Source organism: Pristis pectinata, chromosome 12 (assembly GCF_009764475.1).
Source record: "Pristis pectinata isolate sPriPec2 chromosome 12, sPriPec2.1.pri, whole genome shotgun sequence".
Lineage (NCBI taxonomy): Eukaryota > Metazoa > Chordata > Chondrichthyes > Rhinopristiformes > Pristidae > Pristis > Pristis pectinata.
Window position 1 is genome coordinate 44947808 of NC_067416.1, and position 25745 is coordinate 44973552.

The 25745-nt window shown below is 44.2% G+C and overlaps 1 protein-coding gene across 4 annotated transcripts in view; it reads left to right on the top strand.

Annotated features, from left to right (window-relative positions):
- Positions 1-25745, top strand: part of LOC127576525 (zinc finger protein 239-like) — a 108177-nt gene that overhangs the window by 20154 nt on the left and 62278 nt on the right. The window contains exon 3 of one of the 4 annotated variants that reach the window (XM_052027011.1): positions 6842-10678. The exons of 2 other annotated variants lie outside the window; for them this stretch is intronic. In XM_052027011.1, coding sequence (XP_051882971.1) covers positions 6842-8099 — 1258 coding nt within the window. In that variant the 3' untranslated portion in view covers positions 8100-10678. Of the gene's footprint in view, positions 1-6841; positions 10679-25745 lie in introns of those variants that run through there. One more of the 4 variants, XM_052027010.1, reaches the window with a different exon arrangement.

Here is a 25745-nt window from a genome sequence, read left to right on the forward strand (position 1 = left end):
CCAACTGAAATAAAAGCAGGAAATGCTAACACAGGTTAGGCAGTACTTGTGGAAAGAAAATCTGAGTTGAACTTTCAGGTAATGATCCATTAGGTTAGAAACAGGAAACAAAAAAGATGTTGGCTGGAAGACATGAGGGAAAATCTGGCTGGGTGGTGGCCAGGAGGCTTTGGATGACACCAGATGAAAAGAGACAATAAAGTAATGAAGTGTAAGTAGGAGACAAATGAAACTTGAAATGCCAGAGAGGATAAAGATTGTTAAAATCCTGGTAATGTAAAGTAGAAGGCTGGAATGGCTGATTATCTAAGATTGTTGAATACACTGTGGAGTTTCTGAAGGTTGATTACAAGTTGGAACATACTATTTTGAGCTTCTTTAAAGGCTTAAAACAATAGGGGTGTCAGAGTGGGAATGTGATGGAGAGTTGAAGTAAAAGGCAAGTGTAAGTTCAGGGTCACCCTATCGAACATAACGGAGAGTTCTGCAGAGTATTTGGTAACCCAATGCAGAAGGGATCACATCGTGAGCATTTGCATGCATTATAGCAAATTGGAAGTCGTACCAGTAAATTAATACTTTACACAGAATGTGTAAAGTCACTGGATGATGGAAAGGAAAGAGGTAAAGAAACAGATGTCGTATCTCCTTCAGTTATGTGGAAGATGCACAAGCACAAGCCTGGGTATTGAGTGAGGAGGATGGAAGAATGGATTAGAGTATTGTAGAGGGAACAATTCCTTCAAAGTGCTCAAAGGGAAGGGGTTTCACGGTGGCATCACAGTGGTACTATTGGAAATGGGCAGAGGGTGATCCATTCAATATGGAGGCAGAGCATGGATAATGTAATGATTTGTCATTGTCTTATGAAAACACATGAAATTGTTAATGGGGCTCGGCAGGCTAGACGTTAGGACTATGTTTCCCTTGGTTAGGATATCTGACAGGTCATAGATACAGCACAGAAACGGGCCCTTTCGCCATCGTCCACGTCTGCTATCAACCACCGGGTTACACTAATCCTACATTAATTCTAGTTGTTTATTCTCCCCACGTTCTCATCAATTCCCTCCAGATTCTACCACTCACCTACACACCAGGGCAATTTACCATGGCCAATATAGCTACTAATCTGCACAGCTTTGGGATGTGGGAGGAAACCAGAGCAATCCACATAGTCACAGGGAGAATGTGCAAACTCCACACAGACAATGCTCTGATCACAGTCTTAATGAGATAAGGTATCTTTATTAGTCACATGTACATTGAAACACACAGTGAAATGCATCTTTTGCATAGATTGTTCAGGAGGCAGCCTGCAAGTGTTGCCATGCTTCCGGCGCCAACATAGCATGCCCACAACTTCCTAACCATTACGACTTTGGAAGATGGGAGGAAACCGGAGCACCCGGAGGAAACCCATGCAGACACAGGGAGAGCGTACAAGCTCCTTACAGACAGCGGCCGGAATTGAACCCGGGTCACTGGCAATGTAATAGCGTTACACTAACTGCTACACTGTGTTGACCATTCATGACTGAGAGACTGAGGTGAGAAGAAATTTCTTCACCCAGAGATTTTGGAGTTCTCCACCCAATAGGGCTTTACAGGCTCAGTCACTAAGCATTTTCAAGACAGAGATTGATAGGTCTTTAGATATCAAGGGAATCAAGAGATACAGAGTTAATGCAGTACTGTGGGAGTGAGCTCAAAGATCAGCCATGATTGTATTGCATGGCACACACAAGGGAGCAAATGGCTTACTCCTGCCATTTCGTATGTTCTCAGTGCATAGTACCTGATTTGCTCCATGAGTCAGATACAATATTTTGCACTGGCTGTTCAATAAGCCCTGCTCGCCTTTACTCATAAAGTACTTGTCCAATTTCTTTGAAGCATGTTATTGAATGTACTCCAGCTTATTCCATCTGCTTAAAACAAAGGTATTCTTCTGTTCTCGCTGGTTCTTCTGTAGATTTACTTTAATCTTATTTATAGGCTGGTAGCCAGTGGAAACAATCTTTCCTTGTTTACTCTATCAAACCTTCATTCTGACTGATCACATGTTAAATCTCCCCATAATTTCCTCTGGAAGGAGAACAACGACAGCTGTGTTTTTACCCCTCCCACAGTACTGAGGGTCTTCGTCTTTCTTGCAGTTTTAACTATATTCCTCTGCACCGTCTCCAAAGCCTTGCATCCCTTCCTAAAATTATACATCGATAAAGTATTCCAGCTTGATCTCAATCCGTGATTTATTATGGTTTATCATAACTCTTATTTTTTTGCACTCTTAGCAGTGTGGAGGAACAGAGAGATCTTGGGGGCCACATCCATAGATCCCTCAAGGTTGCTGCGCAGGTTGATAGGGTTGTTAAGAAGGCGTATGGTGTGTTGGCCTTCATTAGTCAGGGTATTGAGTTCAAGGGACAAGAGGTAATGTTGCAGCTCTATAGAAATCTGGTTAGACCACACTTGGAGTATTGTGTTCAGTTCCTGTCGCCTCATTATAGGAAGGACGTGGAAGCTTAGAGAGGGTGCAGAGGAGATTTACCAGGATGCTGCCTGGATTGGAGAGCACTTCTTATGAGGATAGGTTGATTGAGCTAGGGCTTTTCTCTTTGGAGCGAAGGAGGATGAGAAGTGACTTGATAGAGGTGTGCAAGATGATAAGAGGCATAGATCGAGTGGGCAGTCAGACTTTTTCCCAGGGCGAAAATGGCTAACACAAGGGAGCATAATTTAAAGTGATTGTAAAAAAAAAACTTACCTCTGATATCCCTCCTATACCTTCCTCCAGAGAGTGGTGGGCGCATGGGATGCACTGCCGGCAGAGATGGTGGAGACAGATACATTAGGGACGTTCAGGAGACTCTTAGATAGGCACATGAATGACAGAAAAATGGAGGGGTATGTGGGAGAGAGGGGTTAGATAGATCTTAGAGCGGGATAAAATGTTGGCACAACATTGTGGGCCGAAAGGCCTGTTCTGTGGTGTAATGTTCTATGTTATAATGTACAGGATCCCGTAGTGGACCCACTGCCCCACAGTGCCAGGTTCAATCCTGACCTTGACTGCTGAATATGGGTTTTCACATTCTCCCTGGGACCACGAGGGTTTCCCGTAGATGTTCTGATTTTCTCCCATGTCCTAAAGATGTGCAGGTTGATGTGTTAATGTGCCACTGTAAATTGCCCCTAGTGTGTAGGTGAGTAGTAGAATCTGGAGGGAGTTGATGAAAATGTGGGGAGAACAAAATAGAATATTAATGTGGGATTTCTGTAAATAGGCATTTGATGGTTATCATAGATTCGGTGGGTCAAAGGGCCTGTTTCTGTGCTGTATTTTGATGGTTCTAATACATTTCTGTAACAGCTTTCACATGCAAAGATTTCTGCACATGCATGCCTAAGCCTCTGTTCCCACACCCCTCTTTAAATTGTAATAATTTAGATTTCTTCCCTTAAATAAATTGGTTCATGCTTCTCTGCATTAATGTTGATTACTCTACTCCCTCTTCACTCATGACTGTGTAGCTAAGCACAGCTTAAACGCAATCTATAAATTCGCCAATGACACCACAGTTGTTGGCTGCATCTCAGATGGCAACGAGGATGCGTACAGGAGTGAAATAGATTGGCTGGTTGAGTTCTGTCGCAACAACGACCTCGCACTCAATGTCAGCAAGAGCAAGGAATTGATTGTGGACTTCAGGAAGGGGAAGTCGGGAGAACACGCACCAGTCTTCACTGAGGGGCCAGCAGTGGAAAGGGTGAGCAGCTTCAAGTTCCTGGGTGTCAACACCTCAGAGGATCTATCTTGGGCCATTGATGCAATTGTGAAGAAGGCACGCCAGCGGCTCTACTTCATTAGGAGTTTGAGGAGATTTGGTATGTCACCAAAGGCTTGCAAATTTATACAGATGTACGGTGGAGAGCATTCTGACTGCATCACCACCTGGCATGGAGGCTCCAGTGTGCAGGATCGAAAGAGGCTGCAGAGGGTTTTAGGAACTCAGCAGGCCAGGCAGCATCCATGGAGAAAAACAGACGGTCAATGTTTCAAGTCAGGACCCTTCTTCAGGACTGATGATAGGAAAAGGGGAAGCCCAATATATCGGGGGGGGGGGGGGGGAGAAAACAGAGCATTGATAGGTGGACAAAATGGGGGAGGTGGGGTGGGCACAAGGTGGTGATAGGTAGCTGCAGGTAAGAGATAGTGATAGACAGATGCAGGGGAGGAGGGGAGAGCAGATTCACCAGGGGATGGGTGAAAGATATAGAGGCAGGCGCCCAATGGGGGGAGGGGTGGAGGGGAAAAAAATAGGTGAGGAGAAGAAAGAGAGGCTAGGAAAGGGAAGAAAAGAAGAGGCATGGTGTGGGACTGTTTGTTTGCTTAAAGTGGGAGAATTTGATGTTCATGCCATTGGGCTGTAAGGTCCCAAGACAGAAAATGAGGGTTTGTGTTTGGACTTTTCCTGGCAGTGGAGGAGTCCGAGGACTGACACATCAGTGATGGAGTGTGAGGGGGAGTTGAAGTAACTGGCAATGGGGAGACACAGATCGCGGTTACAGGCGGAGTGCAGATGCTCTACGAAATGGTCACCTGGTCTGCGTTTGGTCTCGCTAATGTGGAGGCCAAACGCAGACTAGGTGATCGTTTCACAGAGCGCCCATGCTCCTTCCATAACCGCGTTCTGCATCTCCCTATTGCCAGTCACTTCAACTCCCGCTCCCACTCCATTACTGATATGTCAGTCCTCAGCCTCCTCCACTGCCAGGAGAAGTCCAAATGGAAACTGGAGGAACAGCACCCCATTTTCCATCTTTGGACCTTTACAGCCTAACAGCATGCACATCAAATTCTCCCACTTAAAGTGAACCAAACCCTGCCCCCCCACCCTCCCATGCCTCTTCTTCTCTTCCCTTTCCTAGCTATCTCTTTTTCACCTCACTTTTTTTTCCCCTTCCCCATGGAGCATCTGCCTTCATACCTTTGACCCATCACCTGGTGATTCTGCTTTCCCCTCCTGCCCTGCATCTACCTATCACCACCTTCTGCCCATCCTGTCTCCCCTCTTTTGTCCACCTATCACTGCTCTGTTTTTCCCCTTTTCCTATCCTCAGTCCTAAAGAAGAGTCCTGACCCAAAATGTTGATCATCTGCGTTTCTACATGGATGCTGCCTGGCCTGCTGAATTCCTCCAGCATCTTGTTGTTTTTTCATCTAGATTCCAGCATCTGCAGTCCTTTGTTTCTCTTGCAGAGGGTTGTAGACTCAGCCAGCTCCATCACGAGCACAACCCTCCCTGCCATCGAGGACATCTTGAAGAGGCAGTGCCTCAAAAAGGCAGCGTCCCTCAATGAGGACCCTCATCACCCAGGACATGCCTTCTTCAAGTTAGTACCATCAGGGAGGAGATACAGGAGCCTGAAGACCCACACTCAACATTTCAGGAACAGCTCCTTCCCCTCCGCCATCAAATTGCTGAGTGGTCCATGAACCCATGAACACTACCTGATTATTTCTCTTTTGCACTATTTATTTATTTTTGTAACTTCGTAATTTTTATGTCTTTATGCCTTGCACTGTACTGCTGCCACAAAACGACAATTTCACGACACATGTCAGTGATAATAAACCTGATTCTGATTTTCCGTGTCTGATCATGTTGCCTGTTCACCACATCTTCAAAGTATTCCATCCTCCACATTGTTTCTTGTATTTCTAAATTTGATATCATCATAGGCTTTGAAATTATACTCTCTGCGCATGTCTAGGTTATTAGAAAGAGTAGTGATTCTAATACTGACTGATGGTAAACATGGCTGGAAATGCAATCCAATTTGAAAACAACCCTTTACTGGTACAGCTTTTGATCCCTTTCCTGATTTCACTTTAAAGCTGCAGCTTCTAACTTTGACAATACTACCCTCATCAACCCTCTCCATTACTTCAACAAAGAACTCAGTTAAGATTGTGGACCTTAATTTACCTTTAACAACATGAATTCATTAGCCAGCACTTTTCCAAGTGAGAATTAATTTTGTTCCCATTATTTAATTTTGATTGTCTGAAGTGTTTCTCCACCTCGCACGTTAGGCGGACTGTCCTATATTTTCCAGCTTTTTCTCTTTTCTGCCTTTCTTAGACTGGAATGTGACCTTCAGGCCTCTGTCAACAACCCTGTAAGATTGCTTAGAGAACTTCCACCTGTAATTTTTTCAGTCAGCTGGAATGCAACCCAAGCGATGAAATTACAACTTTGAGAAATGGGAAGCTTAAGTACTTTTTAATTTTTAAGTATTCATTATTACTAACCTGTCCCTTACTGTGATGTTGGCAAGATATTGGTGAAGACCATGCAAAACAGTTGTCTCAGTCATACCCTTGGTCGTTTTCACTTGTAACTAGCTTCTCTTCAATTTAACCCTTTTAATCCCAGGATCATTCTGGTGTATATGAACCAAAGCCAGAATATTCTGCCTGAATTGCATTACACAGTACAGAATGCATTACTCCAGATGGGGTCCAGCCACAGCTTTATATCACAGCAACATGGTACTTCCTGATAGAATCAATCTTCTCAGCAGAGGACAAAATATTGAGCAGTTCTGCCATTTCCTGTGAGAAGGAAACCAGAGTGGAATGGAACCCAGCTAAAATTAGCAATTCAAGGAAGGGACAAAACTCAGAGAAAAATGATTAGTAACTCAGCAATGAACAAGAATTTCCATGTAGATTTGGGGAGGGTGAATTAGGGCTCAGGCCAAAAGTAGAAAGAATGTTTTGAATTTTTATCCTATACTTACTGTCATGATTTGGAAAATCTTTTTATAGGGCATTAGAAGAAGAGGATTTCCAGACAGGAGACTCCAATGAATCATCACATCAAGATCCATCAGAGTCGCTTGATTCTTCAGGACCAGAATATCATCGTCCATTGAACATGGAAGGAGAAATGTTTGTCTGCTCTGTATGTGGGAAACGATTTAAAACATTAGTATGGATGGAAAAGCACCGAGACACACACACAAGAGGAAGAGTGTTCCAGTGTTCTGACTGTGGAAAGAGTTTTAACCAGTTGCATAGCCTGAGAAATCACTGCAACATTCACAGCCATGAAAAACCATACACCTGCTCTATATGTGACCGGACCTTCAGTGGGTCAGACAGCTTGATGATGCACAAGTGCAATGATACAGGAGAGCAACCCTATAAATGTGGTGTCTGTGGGAAGGGGTTCAGTTATCCATCAAAGCTGGAGACTCACTGGCGCAGTCACACAGGCGAAAGGCCCTTCAGTTGCTCAGTGTGTGGAAAGAGGTTCACTCAGACATCCAACCTTCTGACGCACCAGCGCATTCACTCTGGGGAGAGACCTTTCACCTGCTCGGTATGTGGAAAAGGATTCACTGGTTCATCCAACCTGCAGATACACCAGCGCACTCACACCGGGGAGAGACCATTCAATTGCTCCCTGTGTGGAAAGGAATTTACTCAAGCATCCAGTTTACTTACCCACCAGCGCATTCACACTGGGGAGAGGCCATTCACCTGCTCCATGTGTGGGAAGGGATTCACTCGGTCCTCGCACCTTCTGACCCACCAGCGCATTCACACTGGGGAGAGGCCTTTCACCTGCTCTGTGTGTGGGAAAGGATTCACTCGGTCCTCGCACCTGGTGACGCACAGACGAGTTCACACTGATGACCGGCCCTTTAAATGCTCTGAGTGTGGAAAGACTTTTAAGGGCTCTGAAGAACTTATGAAACATCAACGTATTCATACTGATGAAAGGCCATGTGGTTGCACCCTCTGTGGGAAGAGGTTCAGGCAGTTGTCCCACTTGCTTACTCACCAGCGAGTTCACACTGGGGAGAGACCATTCAGCTGTTCCATATGTGGGAAAGAATTTACTCAGTCCTCCCATCTTCTAAGGCATCAGCGACTTCACAGTGGGGAGAGGCCTTTTATCTGCTCCACATGTGGGAAGGACTTCACTCAGTGGGCTGATTTACTGACACACCAGTGTACAGCGACCAATCAGGCACAGCCAAACACAGAACCATTGGTCTTCCTTCAGTTCCAGGTATAAATTCGTTAATGATCAGCATGAAGTCAAGATTGTCTAAGAACCCAGAGGTGCTGAGAGTCGCCATATGAATGCAACTCTTTTGTTCAGATCCAACAAGTTGTATTTCTGCAGTGCCTCTGATGTTTAATCAAAGATCCCAAGGTCCTTATAGTTAACAAGTACTGAATAATTAGGAGAGACAGATTAGAAGGCCTGAATAGAGACGTGTGTTTTGAGGAGGGTTTTGTCTGGGAGAGAATTCCCAAACATAGGACCCATATGCCTAAAGAGCAGGCCCCCAGTCATGGAGCAAAGGAAGGTGGGAACCACAAGAGGGCAGAGTCGGGAATGGCGCATCTGTAGGAAAGTGGAACCAGAAGTGTAGCGTCGGGTGGAGTGTTAGCACTGAGGACTTGAAATGTTTTGGTTTGGGAAGCCAATGGAAGTTCATAATAGATCGGAGGAATATTTAGGAGGATAGCTTTTCACTCAGCACAATGAGAATATGTTACATTTGAGACTGAATCCACACAAGGAAATGGGAATAGAAGGAAAAATGGAAAAAATGGGCAAATGTTATTAAATGGTGAGGAATCTCATCAGCTTAGACTAGTTCAGCCTACTTTGTGCATAAAAATGAAAATACCCAGTGAACAGCAGTTAACGTGAGATCAGAAGAAGTTGATCCCATTTTTGTTCTTGCATGTACCTCTGTGAGGCACTGTGGGATGATTTTTCTCCATTGCTGGCACAATAGAAATACAAATTGCTGGAAGTTCCTGATGCTAATTTCTTCAAGGAAGTGATTCTGATAACTGTAAAATGCAGTGTACCTCGACTTTCAGGTTTTTGACAAAGTAACACATGAAAGGCATCATGTAAAGAACAAAACTGTGGGAATTCCAAGGGTGGATAAGAACCTGACTGACATTGGTATTCATTGGAGGAGTTGTCACACTGTGAGAAGTTCTGAATGGATTCTTCAGGGGCTTCAAATTGGGGCCATTGCTGTTGCTAATTTCCATCAATGACTTGGATTCAAAATGTCAGTGCAACATGTTGGAATTGCAGATGATGATGACCTGCACGGTTCAGTGAAATCCAAGATGCCAGCTGAGAAGTGGCTGTAGGTGTAGGTGATGGAACATGGATGAACGTGTAGGTAGATAGAGTATGGAATTTGATGAAGACAAGTAACCCAGGAATGTACATAGTCTGGAGGAATGCAGAAAATGGTGCTAAAGATGAAAGGCCAAAAATTAAACTCAATGTGTCCAACAAATGTAGAACAGATGCCTGTAAGATGTTGATCTCCAGAGCTCAAACAAGACAAGTGAGTGCTCTGGTCATACCACACATTAAGTGCTGTGACCAGTTGAAACTTGGGCAAGGGTTCAGTGCTGCCATAGTGTCAGATGGCTGAGCTATGAGGAAATAAGGAAGCCAGCTTGAGAGTATGGTGTTTCCAATGTGACTTTATTGCTCTTTACCAGTTAGGAAGGAATAGAGGATCTAAATTGACTGCTACTTTCAATGGCAACTAGGACATGGATTTGCAGGATTAAAAATGTTTCAGTAGGGGGGTGGGATTATTTCACATGGAGTAACTGACATACTGAACAAACCACCTAAATGAAAGAGGAGGTGAAAACATACGATGGCTTGAGGCAATGGTTGCTGTGGTGTGGGTCTGCACCACCTGAAACTCAACTCCAGGAGCTGGATTTTACTGTTGGACTAATCTGTCTTCATTCTGGCATTTGGGGATAGTTTTGGCTGATAGCACAAATCACTAAATGGGCTGGACATTCATGTACTGGGAAAAGAGCAAATCTACCAGTTTTCTTTTGAGAACTTGTCTGGTCCTTGATCTCTCTGAAGTAAAATGGAGGTAACAGCAACAGACAAAGGGAGGGACAGAGGCTGCAGTGCAGTGCATAATACACGCAGCTTGTCAGGGGTAAGGGGTGTTGTGGGATAGTTACTACTGTAAAGGAGGCAGTGCAGAAACTAACATGGGCCATTACTTGGCAGAAGGCTTTGAACATCTCATGTGAAAGCTGGCCAGTACAGATATAAGTACTAACATCCATGTTATGAATGTATTTATGGCGCAGGATAACACAACGTAGATTAGGTGAAAGCTCGAGCAGGAGCTATCAGTTTAATGCCGTTAAAGGGGGATCTACGTTAACAATAACAGCCTAGTATGGAAGCAGTATGTCTGGTTTGTGTTACTAATATCCTGGAAAAAGTGTGAATGTTTATTATTGTGCAAGTTTCTTATTGTCTACTGGTAAGACATGAAATCTATTACTTTCTAGTGATGATGTAGTATATGCTGTACCTCATTGCCAGCTGGTGCAGTAGCATATGAAAGCATCACATGAGAATAATCTTGGGATTGACATGTTCAGACCATGCCACCTGATATTGCATAGAAACTATTTGTAAATATGAACTGTTTTCAGTAGTTTTGTATTCAGTGCTGACAGCTCGCTTGAGATGGAAGTTCACATGCTCCAATGGATATCCTGTTTGTAAGCATATAGGCATATAGAATGCTTGTACTTTGTCTATTCAATAAACCAAGTTGATTTAACTTTGGTGTTAATTTTTTTTTATGATTTGCATTACTCAGCTCACCTGACATGTTGGAGGACATGATATGAGATTGGCAGGGAGAATTGAGGCATTGCATGGCGCTATGAGGATGGGAGAGAAGAAAGAGCTGGTAGAACTATTTGGAAAAAGATAGCAAACAATCCACAACTGTTTACGGGGAGGGAACACATGCTTGATTTTCTTTTTTATGGTTGCAGAAAAAACCTTCAGTACCATTTCCTTATTGGAACATTTTAGACCATAAGACATAGGAGCAGAATTAGGCCATTTGGCCCATTAAGTCTGCTCCGCCATTCAATCATGGCTGATTTATTTATTCCTCTGAACACCATTCTGCTCTCTCCCCATAACCTTTGACGCCCTTACAAATCAAGAACCTGTCAACCTCCACTTTAAATATACCCAATGACTTGACCTCCACAGTCGTCTGTTGCAACGAATTCCACATATTCACCACCCTCTGGCTAAAGAAATTCCTCCTCATCTCTGTTCTAAAGGGACACCCTTCTATGCCCTCTGGTCTTAGATTCTCCCACTAGTGGAAACATCCTTTCCTTGTCCACTCTTTACAGCCCTTTCAATATTAGGTAGGTTTCAATGAGATCCCCCCCTCATCCTTCTAAACTCCAGTGAGTACAGGCCCAGAGCTATCAAATGCTTCTCATAAGTTAACCCTTTCATTCCCACTATCATTCATGTAAACCTCTAGACCCTCTCCAACGCCAGCACATCCATCCTTAGATATGGGGCCCAAAGCTGCTCACAAATATGGTCTGACCAATGCCTTATAAAGCCTCAGCATTACATCGTTGCTTTTATGTTCTTGTCCTCTCGAATGATAACATTGCATTTGCCTTCCTTACTACCAACACAACCTTGCAAGTTAACCTTTTGGAAATTCTGCACTAGGACTCCCAAGTCCCTTCGCACCTCCGATTTCTGAATTCACTCCCCATTTAGAAAATAGTCATGCCTTTATTCCTTCTACCAAAGTGTACAACCATACATTTCCCTATGCTGTATTCCATCTGCCACTTCTTTTCCCATTCTCCTAGCCTGTCCAAGTCCTTCTGCAGACTCCCTACTTCCTCAACACTACCTGCCCCTCCACCTATCTTTTTATCCAAGCTGATTGGTGGAAGAGAGTGATTTACAATTGCAGGTACTTCATTGAACAAAACATGAATAAATAATTAGAGCAGTGCAGATAGAGGAATGTGTGTTCTGACAAACAGTTGGGTGTAAAGATTCCAGACTATTCAGGGGAGGAAGTCCTGCAGGATCTAGTCCTGTTGAAGACATGGAGAATTTGGTATCATGAGCATGAAGAGAAAGGCTGTGAGATGTGCTGCCACAATACAGGCCAAGGCGCCATGGAGCAGGCAGCAGTCCAAGAGGAGGAGGAACATAAGTCAGTTAAGAACACAATTAGGAACAGAAGTAGGCCGTCTGGCCCTTAGAGCTTTCTCTGATATTACAGATTATTGCTGATGCATCTTGGCATCATTTTCATGTGGTATCCAGGGTATGTAAGGAAAGTTGAGAACTGTTGCACAAATCATGGCTGTCTGCACAAATGCAGGTATATCTGGTCAAAAAATACCAAGCAAGTTGGAGCACAGATTAAGCTCAGAACACAATACCATAAGCATAACAGACACCTGCAAGCTGGGCATAATTGGAAGCTGAATATCCTTGACCAAACACCATTTTAGACATAAGGAAAATTGGGAAAGGTGGATGTATAACAAAATTGCTAAACTTGACGTAAAAGATCTAATGATCGGCCAATATTATGCTTAAAGAATTGGTAAATAGCAACAGAAAAGCAGGAACAGTAGGAGGTGAAAACCTGATCCACATACTTTCTGGAATGCATCCGAGGTCATTTTTCTGACTCATTGAGTGCAAGTCTCTACTTCTTGCTCCCTCAACTTATCTGGCTCCCCTTCTCAACACATGCCTTTTTTCACTACCCCTTTAACTATCTGCAGTATCACAGTCTTAAATGTAACTAATGACTCTGCCTCCAGAGCTGTCTGGGATAGAGAATTCTAAAGGTTCACATTTCTCTCAAGTCATTTCTCATCTCTCAAATGGGCAACTCCTTATCCAGAAACAATGCTCCCTTGTTCTAGGTACCCCCAGTAGGGAAAACAACTTGATCGCATCCATCTGTAAATGCCTTCCAGTTGGACATTTCTGATTATAAGCAATATAGGCACTATCTTCCAAACGTGTGACACCTATTACCATGGACAAGGGAAGCAGGTACACAGCAGTACCACCATCTTGAGGTTCTCATCCAAGTCGAACACCATCCCACATGAAAGTACATCATTTTTTTCCTTATCACATGGCATAAATTTTGGAACATCATACACAATAACCTGGATAAGAGACCTAATGAACAGTAATGGTTCAAGTGGCTCACCTTTTCCCCCCTCAAGGTCAATAAGAGATGGGCAATAAATGTCAATACCATATCCCACAAAAAGAGTAAAATAAAAAAAAACTTTCCTCATAAGACAACCCCTCTCTTCTTTCCCCCCACCCCAACCACCAAACCTTGTCACAGGAATCAGTCCAGTAGACCTGCACTTGAAAGCATATCCATACTTTCTCAAATAAAGTCAGAACTATACATGACACTTCAGATGTGATCTCTGCAGTTGTATCAAGAACTCCATACTTTGCCATGAACTGCACCACCCCCCCCCCCCACCCCCCGCCCTTGCAATAAAGGTTAACATCTACTGTGCTTTCATAATCACTTGGTGAACCTGCAGGCTAACTTTTGTTGTTTTTTTAGATATACAATGGGATTAAGACTTACCTCGAACACCAAATTATAGTAGTTGCACACTAGCTAAGATTCTCAAGATCCCTGAGACATGAGGACAAGTTCTGGGGAAGATAGGATCTGGACAGGCTAAACAAAACAATAACCAATATCCTTATGGATATGCTTGTTTGTGCTGCTGGGAAGAATTTAAGAGATAAGTAGGTCTGGAATATTAGGGAGAGAGTTTGAAGGGCAGAAAGTGGATAAGAAAGGCAAAGGCTAGGCTTAATGCTATGCACAAAATACAACAGGCATAACACATAGGACAGATGAGCCACTGGTATAATTATTAAGGGTTTAAAGAAGGGCAGGAAGAAAAAACATCCCTGGTAAGATTTTCAATCAAGATTGCGGGATATAAAAGGAAATGAGGATGGCTAGCAAAACTGGGTAAAAACACAAAGACAGCTGTGAGAAAAGATGTGTTAGGATTATCAAATGAAGTAATTTGGTTTGAACTAAGGAACAAAAAAAGGCTCAGTCACATCGTCGGGAATATGTTACAGACCTCCAAACACTCTGAAGAAGATAAAACAGCAAATCTGTAAGCAAATTTCTGACAAATTCAAAAACATTGGGATAGTAATAACACATTTCAATTATATTTATTTGGATATAATCATGGAGAGCAGAGAATTTCTAAAATATATTCAGGAGAACATTTATAGCCAGTATGTAAAAAGCCTAACAAAAAGGTTGGGCAATTTTGGATTTAGTTTTATAGAGGCTGGAAGGAATATCAATGAGAGAGTATTTTTGTGGCATTTATCATTATCTTTGGACAGCATAGTAATGGAAAAAGGCAAAGATAAACAAGCAATAAAGATTCGAAACTGAAGGCCAATTTTATTGGACTGAGAGGTGATTTAGCAAAAGTGGATTGGGAACAACTATTTAAAGTAAATCAGTCTCTGAGCAATGGGAGACAATAAAGTAGGCTCAGGGGGTCCAGGGTAGAATTCTCCCTCAGAAAAGAATAGGACTATCAAAACTAGAGCCCCTGGATGGCAAAATGCAGAGGGTTGGAAAAGGCAAACAAAAACAGGTGATATATTGGATGCTGAGAGCAAAAATCCTGAAAGAACACGGAAAATACAGAAGAGAAATTTAAAGGGAAAATAGGAAAGCAGAAAGAGAGCATGAAGAGATATTGGCCAATAAAGTCAAAGAACTGAGAAGATGCTTTTTAAATACGTAAGGAGCAAGAGGATGACTGGGGAATGAGTAGGCAAGAGGAACCAAAATGGTAGGCCATGTGTCGAGGAGGACATGTCCATAAACTTATGGCATGAGAGTCAGACAGCACAGATACAGGCCTTTTGACCCACCATGTCCATGCTGACTATTATACTTAAAACTATACTAGTTCAATTTATCCGCATTAAGTCTGTAGCCTTCTGAGCCTTGCTGTTCCAAATGCTTCTCTGGATGCTCCTGAAATGTTGTAAGAGTATCTGCCTCCACCATCTCTTCAGAAAGCATGTTCCAGATTCTAACCACTCTCCCACTAAACTATCTACCTCTTATACTTATGCCTTCTTGTTTTAGACACTTCTGCCATGGAAGAAAAATTCTTCCTCTCTACCCTGTATGTCCCCTTCATCATTTTGTGTAGCTCTGTCAAGTCAGCCCTTGGCCTCCTCTACTCCAGGGAAAATAAACCCAGTCTATCCAATCACTCCTGTTAACTGAAATGCTCCAATCCATGCAAAATGCTGGTGAATCTCATGTGCATCCTCTCCAGTGCAATCATGTCCCTTCTATAATGTGGTTACTAGAACTGCACACAATACTCCAGGTGTGGTCTAGCCAACGCTTTAGAAAGATGTAACATTATGTCCCTGCTCTAATATACTATATCACAGCTGATGATGACAATAATGCTTTCTTCACCAACCTGTCTACCTATGCTGCAACTTTCAATGATCTATGGACTTGTACCCCAATGGCCTTACCATTAACTCTACATGTCCTGCCCTTATTTGACCTCCAAAAAAAATACATCCTTATGCACTCCTCAGGATCAATTATATCTGCCATTGCTCCACCCAGCTTTCCAGCTGATCAGTATCATGCTATATAGCCCAAGACGATCACTATCTACAACAAGGTAAATTTCCATGCCATCTGCAAACTCACTAATAACACCTCCTACATTCACATCCAAGTCATTATATTTATATCACAAGTGTCAAGCATCCCAACACTGATCCTTTGTTCATAGACTTCCAATCAGAAAGGCAACTTGACACCACTACCCTCTGGCACCTATTAATTACCAAACCATTTTTGGATCCAATTGCCAGCTGGCCTTGGATCCTATGGGTTCTAACTTTTTAAACCAACCTACCACGTGAGACCTTGTCAAAGGCCTTACTAAAGTCCATGTAAACATCATCTACCACACTGCCCTTATCAATATAATTAGTTACCTCTTCAAAAAAATTAAATCAAATTAGTGTGACAGGATTTCTTATGAACAAAGCCATAATGACTGTTCCTGATCAATCCCTGGCTCTCCAAGCATAAATAAATGCTGTTCCTGTGAAAGTCGACCCGCACTGTAATAAATCAGACGACAGCAGAACCAAAGAACATACAATTAATATTTTATTAGTTTAACACTAGCAGGAGTGAGGGATACAGAGAAAGAGTAAACAGTGTAACCCGAGCTCTGTACTGATCCCCATTCGGAGATCTACCAGTCAGTGTCCCTACTTTTATACCCACTTCATGGGAAACCTTCGTGGGAAGTTGCACTTACTAAGGCAGTTGCTTACAGCAAGCTTTTAGCAAAACAAGGTATGTCTAAAAAACTTCTTTCTTTCTCACCCACACCTGGGCATTTTACAGCCATAACTATAGTCACCCCATGGTTGAGGCAATAGCACACCATGGGAAGATTAGCTGCACACCATTAACCCTTACATTCCCAGTCATTAACCCTTGCAAGCCCAGTTATATTTTACATTCCCTCCTTTTATCATTCCATGGTAATAGACAATTTTACAAAGTAAGAGACCGAGGACAGCATTGTGCTATTACTGGAAAAAGATAGTGTACTACAATGATTATAACAATAAGTATTACTATTGGACCATAATGCAATATCACACCCCACATGCTGCCAAACAGGCCTACTAGTGGCCATTACCATTGCCATTTAGACTTTTTCGTAAATCCATGTAAGTCCTGTCCTACTTTTCTAATGTTGTTAATTTCCTTAGCAATGTCGTCAGAGAGGGACGTACTATTGGCGGACTCGTCTGGAATATAGGTACAGCATTCGCTCCCTATGATGGTACATGTTCCTCCTTTTTCTGCCAGAATAAAGTCAAGGGCCATGCGATTCTGCAGGACTGTTTGCCAGATCGCCATCATTTTGGTGGGTGTTACTTGGGCCTGTTTTTGTGTCAGGGGTTTGGCAGTATTGTTAGCCAATTTCTCAAGTGCTGCAGCTAGAACCATAGAATCATAGAACAATACAGCACAATACAGGCCCTTCAGCCCACCATGTTGTGCCGACCTTCAAACCACACCTAAGACTATCTAACCCCTTCCTCCCACATATCCCTCCATCTTAAATTCCTCCGTATGCTTATCTACCAATCTCTTGAACTTGTCCAATGTATCAGCCTCCACCACCACCCCAGGCAGCGCATTCCATGCACCAACTACTCTCTGGGTGAAAAACCTCCCTCTGACATCTCCCTTGAACTTCCCACCCATTACCTTAAAGCCATGTCCTCTTGTTTTGAGCATTGGTGCTCTGGGAAAGAGGTGTTGGCTGTCCACTCTATCTATTGCTCACAATATCTTGTATACCTCTATCATGTCTCCCCTCATCCTTCTCTCCAATGAGAATAGCCCTAGCTCCTTCAGTCTCTCCTCATAATTCATACTCTCTAATCCAGGCAGCATCCTGGTAAATCTCCTCTGCACCCTTTCCAATGCCTCCACATCCTTCCTATAATGAGGTGACCAGAACTGGACACAGTACTCTAAGTGTGGCCTAACCAGAGTTTTGTAAAGCTGCATCATCACTTCGCGACTCTTAAACTCGATCCCCCGACTTATGAAAGCTAACATCCCATAAGCTTTCTTAACTACCCTATCGACCTGTGAGGCGACTTTCAGTGATCTGTGGATATGAAACCCCAGATCACTCTGCTCCTCCACACTGCCCAGAATCCTGCCATTTACCTTGTACTCCAACTTGGAGTTTGTCCTTCCAAAGTGTGGTACCTCACACATCTCTGGATTGAACACCATCTGTCACTTGTCAGCCCAGCTCTGCATCCTATCAATATCCCTCTGCAAGCTTCGACAGCCCTCCACACTATCCACAAGACCACCAATCTTTGTGTCGTCTGCAAACTTGCTAACCCAGCCTTCCACCCCCCTCATCTAAGTCGTTAATAAATGTCACAAAAAGTAGAGGTCCCAAAACCGATACCTGCGGGATACCACTAGTCACAGCCCTCCAATCCGAATGCACTCCCTCCACCACAACCCTCTGCTTTCTACAGACAAGCCAATCCTGAATCCACATGGCCATGCCCCCCTGGATCCCTTGGCCTCTGACCTTCTGAAGAAGCCTACCATGCAGAACCTTGTCAAACGCCTTACTAAAATCCATGTAGACCACATCCACTGCACTACCCTCATCAATCTTCCTGGTCACCTCCTCAAAGTACCCTATCAGGCTTGTGAGGCAAGATCTTCCCTTCACAAAGCCATGCCGGCTGTCCCTCATCAGTCCATGATTCTCTAAATGCTCATAGATCCAATCTCTTAGAATTCTTTCTAGCAGCTTACCCACCACAGACGTAAGGCTCACCGGTCTGTAATTCCCTGGACTATCCCTACTACCTTTCTTGAATAAGGGGACAACATTCGCCACGCTCCAATCCTCCGGTACCATCCCTGTGGACAACGAGGACTCAAAGATCCTAACCAACGGTTCAGCAGTGTCCTCCCTCACCTCACGAAACAGCCTGAGGAATATTCCGTCAGGCCCTGGGGACTTATCTGTCCTAATAATTTCTAACAAATCCAACACATCCTCTCTCTTAATATCTACATACTCTAGAACATTACCCTCATCAACACTGTCCTCAGCATCATCAAGTCCCCTCTCCTTGGTGAATGCTGAAGAGAAGTATTCATTGAGAACCTCACCCACTTCCACAGCTTCCAGGCACATCCTCCCACCTTTGTCTTTAATTGGACCTACCTTTACACTAGCCATTCTTTTGCTCTTCACGTATGAGAAAAAAGCCTTGCAATTCTCCTTAACCCTACTCGCTAAAGCCTTTTCATGTCCCCTTCTCGCTTTCCTCAGCCCTTAAGTTCCTTCCTTGCTACTCTATATTCCTCACGAGCCCTGTCCGATCCTTGCTGCTTACACCTTATGTATGCTGCCTTCTTCTTCCTAACTAGTTGTTCCACCTCTCTCGTCACCCACGGTTCCTTCACCCTACCATTCCTTCTCTGCCTCACCGGGACAAATTTATCCCTAACATCCTGCAAAAGATCCCTGAACATCGACCACATCTCCATAGTACATTTCCCTTCAAAAATGTCACCCCAATTTACACTCCCAAGTTCTCGCCTTATAGCCTCATAATTCGCCTTTCCCCAATTAAATATCTTCCCGTTCTCTTTGCTCCTATCCCTGTCCATGACAATTCTAAAGGTTATGGAGCAATGGTCACTCTCCCCAAATGCTCATCCACCGATAGATCTGTCACCTGTCCCAGTTTATTACCTAAAACTAGATCTAATATGGCATTCCCTCTAGTCGGCCTGTCAACATACTGTGTCAGGAATCCGTCCTGGACACACCTAACAAACTGAGCCTCGTCTAAACCCTTGGCACTAAGTAGGTGCCAATCAATATTTGGAAAGTTGAAGTCTCCCATTATAATAACCCTGTTATTTTTGCATCTCTCCGAAAACTGCCTCACAACCTGCTCCTTAGTATCCCTACTGCTACCGGCGGGCCTATAGAATACTCCCAGGAGGGTAACTGCCCCTTTCTTGTTCCTAACTTCCACCCATATTGACCTTAGAGATGATCCTTCTACATTATCTACCCTTTCTGCAGCTGTAACAGTGTCCCTGACCAGTATCGCCACTCCTCCTCCTCTTCTCCCCCCCTCCCTATCCCTTTTAAAACACTGAAAACCAGGAATATTCAATATCCATTCCTGCCCTGATGTCAGCCATGTCTCTGTAAATAGCCACAATATCATAGTCCCATGTACTAATCCAAGCTCTCAATTCATCTCCCTTATTCATGATGCTTCTTGCATTTAAGTAAATGCACTTTAGCCCATCCACCTTACTACTTTTATAGCCTGTACTCTGCTTCTCCTTCCTCAAAGCCTCTCTACCTATCAGATCTGACTTTACCCCATCCCCTTCTTCCTCTGACCTACTCCTCCGGTTCCCTTCCCCCTCGCAATCTAGTTTAAACCCTCCTGAACCACCATAGCAAACTTGGCCGCAAGGATATTGGCCCCCATCAGGTTCGGGTGTAACCCATCGTCTCTGTACAGGTCCCACCTTCCCCAGAAGAGATCCCAATGATCCAAAAATCTAAAACCCTCCCTCCTGCACCAACTTCTCAGCCACACATGTATTTGCCATCTCCTCCTATTCCTCCCTTCACTATCGCGTGGCACTGGCAGCAATCCCGAGATCGCTACCCTGGAGGTCCTGTTCTTCAGCCTTCTGCCTAGCTCGCTAAACTCACTTTTCAGGACCTCATCCCTCTTCCCACCTATGTCGTTGGTACCAACATGAACCATGACTTCTGGCTGTTCTCCCTCCCGCTCTAGAATCCTGTGGACCCGATCAGTGACATCCCGAACACTGGCACCTGGGAGGCAACATACCATCCGTGATTCATGCTCACTGCCACAGAACCTCCTATCTGTTTCCCTAACTACTGCCTTCGTCTTCTCCCCCCTTCCCTTCTGAACAGAAGGACCAGTCCCAGTGCCATAAACCTGGCTACTGCTGCTAGGCCCCGGCAGGTCATCTCCCTCAACAGCCTCCAAAGAGGAAAACCTGTTACTGAGGGGAACAGCCTCCGGGGTCCTCTGCTCTGTCTGCCTGTTTGTTTTCTTTTTCCTTTTCCCTCCCCTGACAGTCACTATTCTATCTAATTCCTGGACTCCAGTAGTACCTGCTCTAAGTGGGGTGACTGTCTCCTTCTGAACAGTATCTACAAAACTCTGCCCCTCCCTGATGCTGCGCAGTGTTTGAAGCTGCAACTCCAGCTCATCGATTGTGAGCCAAAGTTCCTCCAGCCTCAAGCACTTACTGCAGATGTGGCCATCGTGGACCGCAACAAGGTCCATGAGCTCCCACATCCAGCAGCTGCAGCATACCACCATGTCCTCCATCAGAACTAATTTTTGTTTCCCCCTAGTTTTTCTACTTAAAAATTTATGACAGATAACTGGTAAACCTAACCTTTACCTACCTACCAGCTACTTACCTGCCTTGCCCCTATACACAGCAGCCACTTGAGCCAAAGCCTGACAACTTTGCTCCCTCTCACTCAGCTGCCCGCTCCGACGCTGCCCACTGGATATGGCGGTTTGCTTTTTAAACTGCCTGCACCTTACCTGCCGACGTCACGCGCCTGCGCAATCCAGCCCTCACTATTCCCGATTAAAAACTTATAAAACAACTTAAAAAAGAACCTCATAAAATCTAACCCTTATAATAAAAACCCTATTAAAAATAAAAGAAAGAACTTATCTGCTCCGAAGTCCCACTGTCTTCTGAAGTGAAACCCACAAAGCCTCCGAAGCTAGGTTTATTATTTCCATCAAGTTTCTGGCTGTCCCACAGGAAGGAAAAGCGATCATCCAAAATCACTCAGCTTCAGTTATTCCTCTCAGCTGCCTGCTCCAATGGGAGGGATTCTGCAGCTGGGTCATAGCCCTCAAATGGGGTATTATATACCCCATATAACAACAACCAACCCACTTTTTACAGTGTTTTTCCAAATCCTGTGTACTCCACCTACCACTAGTTTCCCCTGGGAGCCACATATATGCCCGATCCCTGCATATCCAATGGGTACCATTTACTGGTGGGGGAGGGGATACTCGTAGAAGATGAGACCCTGGTACCCCAACCTTCATAATGGTACATCTACTATACCCCAGGAAAACTGAATCAATGTCTCCTTTGAAATTAAAATAACATGTGGCTTTTACCACTTTATCATCTTTAGGCACCCGTAAATATGGCCATGGGCCAGGCTCAGTTTTGATTAATGGAGGCCTGATATACCAGCCATCAAAGCACTTACAGACACAATCGCTAATATTATCTGATTTCCTTGTCTCCAAGCCGCAAAGTATTGGGTCGTGCTGCTGAGTTTCATTCAAGAATGTTCGAATAGAGAGTTCTTCACTCTCGTTAAGGGGGATTACTGACATCGGGAACAAGGTGTTGCTATGTTGCGGGATTTTGGCACAGACCCGACAGGGCTCTAATCCCACCTGATTGGCATAAGTGTGACAGAGAGACAAAAAGGCGTTATCAGGGGTAGCTGTAATTATTACGAGACTGCCCAAAACAAGTTCCAGAATACTTATAGATGCATTAATTGTCCATTTTTCCCCCCCTCATGTTGTCCTCTTCCAAGACCAATCTTTTTGCAGTCGGATTGATGTATCCACAGAGGTTGCCCTTCAACCTTTACCGCCGTGGGTGTAGTGAGTAGTACTTGAAAGGGCCTTTCCACCTTGGTGCCAACTTCTTCCGCTCCCAGTTTCTTATCAGGACCTAATCTCCAGGCTGGATTCTCAATCCTTCTGTGTTGTCCTCCTCTTTTCTCTGAGTGTTACGAACCTGCAAATGTAGAGTCTCAAGAACATCAGTTAATTTCTATACATAATTAATCTTTCTCTCACTAAGGGCATGGAGGTCAAGACACACTTCTATGTTTTTATCTGCAGCCCAAGGTGTGTGCAGCAGTTTTCTAAACAATACTTCTGCTGAGGGTGAAAGGGAGTACCTTCAACCAATTCAGTCCTGTCGCCTCAGTTAATTTGGCCAACTTATTCTTCAATGTACCATTTACTCTCTCCACAATTCCAGCTGCCTGATGGGTACAGTGAAATTGTTGCTTTATTCTGAAATGTTGGCATAACTCCTCGTCTACCTTAGCATTGTCTGAACTAATAATGGTTGGGAGCCCAAACCGAGGTATTATTTCCCGCAGTATAATTCCTACCGTTGCTTCTGCTGTGGCGTTTACTGTTGGTATTGCCTCTATCCATCTACTAAAAAGATCAATGATGACAAGACAGTACTTGTAATTATGCACTCTAGGCAATTCTATAAAGTCAATCTGTATGGACTCAACCGGGCCCGTAGGCATTCTTGTCCTACCCGGACGACACTTAACTGCTTTACCAGAATTATTTTTCTGGCAAATATTACATTCTTGTGCCTTTCTCTATGCCTCCTTCCTCAGATTGGGATGCCACCACGTTTGTAGTGCCACTCCTACCATTCCCTCCTTGCCCAGATGTGTCATTGTATGAAATAGTTAAGTAACATAGGTAAAAATGCATCTGGTACACAAACTTGTCCAGCAGTGGTGGTCTATAACCATGTGCCAGGATCTCTGGTGCACCCCTGCTGTTTCCACAATTCAAATTTATTTTCAGGGGCATCCCCCTGAAGTTTCACTACACTTCCCATGTCAGGCAGGGCCGTTCTGTTCAAATGTTGTTTGTCTCCATCTGAATAGACGGTAAGGGGTCCCTGGATAGCAACAGCCTTTGCGATTGCATCTGCGTTGGCATTTCCCAGGGAAACGGGGTCTTGGAGTTTAGTGTGTGCATCACACTTAATTATTGCTAGGTGGGAGGGTGGGGACAGAGACGCTAGGAGGTTAGAAACAAACAGAGCATTCTTAATAGGAGTGCCTGAGGAGGTCAAAAATCCCCGATGCTGCCACAATGCACCAAAATCATGGGCAACCACAAACGCATACCATGAGTCCGTGTAAATGTTAAGGGAAATATTCTTTCCTCTGATGCAAGCACACGTCAAAGCAAAAAGTTCAGCTTGTTGTGCGGAGAGAGGATGATGAAAGGCTGCAGCCTCTATCACTGTATCAGTACCCTGTACGATTGAATAACCAGATCATCGCTGACCTTGGTCACCTACAAAGGCTGAGCCATCCACAAACCAGGTTGTGGCTCCATTAATCGGAAAGTCCTTTAAATCCTCACGAGCCCAAGTTAGAAAATGATTTCTCCGAAAACAGTCATGATCCGGCTCAAATCTCAGAAGGTGGTTGCATCAGAAAAGAGGCTGGATTAACAGTTGTACAATTGTGGAAGGTCAGGTATGGATTGGCCAACAGGGAGACCTCATATCTACCCAGTCGTGCTTGAGTCATGTGGCGGGTCTGCTCTGATGTCAATAGGGCAGCAACTGAATGCTGCGTGTAAACCTGAACTGGCTGGTGTAGGGTAGTATTAGCGGCTGCAGAAACAATGTCATGTAAAGCCGGCAAAATTTGTGTACACGGTGGCATCCCCTGTGCCACAGGATCTAGTTTAACAGAAAAATAGGCAACAGGTCTCCGGATATCGCTATGATATTAGGTAAGTACAGCTGTGGCACACCCTTGTGTAATTGTAACATAGAGTTGGAATGGGCGGTCATAGAGAGGTCGTCCAAGTGCAGGAGCAGGGCGCAAGGCTCCTTTTAACTCTTCAAACATTGTGAGTAGAAAGAGTAAAGCACTGTGGCACATTAACGGAGGCCAAAGAGGAAAGCTCCTTGGTCAATGTTGCTACATTAGGAATCCATTGTCGACAAAAATTCGCCAATCCCACAAAGGCCCGCATTTTTTTCAGTGTTTGAGGGCAGGGTAATTAGTAATGGGAGTAGTATGAACTGAGGTGAGTTTTCTTTCTGTGGCTCTTAACATGATTCCTAAGAATTTTACCTCTTCTTTACCCTGCGTTACCCCTCTGTCGGGGAATGACATATCCCCATCCGTGCATTGCCTTCACAAGTGACTTAGTATCCTTGTCATTTGTTTCTTTGTCCAGGCTGGCCAGCAATAGGTCGTCTACATATTCACAAGATCACAAGATCACAAGATAAGGGAACAGAAGCAGGCCATTCGGCCCATCGAGTCTGCTCCAAGGAAAAGGGAAAAAGAAATGGGGTGGGAAAAAAAGAAGAAAAAAAAACTATTCTAATCCCATTTGCCAGCCTTATCCCCATATCCCTTGATACCCTGACTATTTAGATATCTGTCTATCTCCTCCTTGAATACCCCCACTGATCTGGCCTCCATTGGATGATGGTGGAGCCACCAGGAAGAGTTAATGATGTCAGCTGTTCCTGAAGATTCTGCAAGAATAATGTAGGTGAATGAATAAAGCCTTGTGGCAGTCGCGTCCATGTATTCTGCTGTCCCTCATAAGTGAGAGCAAAAACGTACTGGCTGTCCGGGTGCAGAGGAACTTCAAAGAAGGCATTCTGTGAATTGATTATTGTAAACACCGTAGATGCTGCAGGAATAACACTCAGTATAGTGGCTTGATTTGGCACAATAGGATGCATCGGCATCACAATATGATTGATAGCACGCAAATCCTGTACTAGGCTACTCAGAGCGTCCAGGTTTCAGGACCAGGAAAATTGGTGTTTTGCAGGAGGAATGACAGGGTACTAGGATGCCTTGACGTACCAACGAGTCCACCAGCTCCCTCATGCCTTCACGTGCTTCCGGCTTCAAAGGGTACTGTGTATGGACGGTAGCTGGACGTTGGGTTTTACCGATATGTGTACCAGCACACACGTGGTTTTTCCTACCTCATACAGAGATGCAGGCCAGACGTCATCGAGAATTTCTGTCTTGTCCTGTGGCTGATAATATTTAAATATACCGAAAACTTCCTGAGCTGTCGCCCAATACGTCAACACACCTTGAGGGAACTCCTGTTTAGTAGTGAAATTAGGATCAGCAAGATTCACCAAGCATTGTGTCAGGACACCGAGTTCCTTAGCCGTGTGTCCCTTACTAACAGTGAGTGTAACATGTGGGTGAATCAGTCCTGTTTGCCTCCACAACTCACAGGTATTTCTGCAATTAGGGCCATTCCTTGCTGTCCTTGCTGCAAGGAATGCATTCC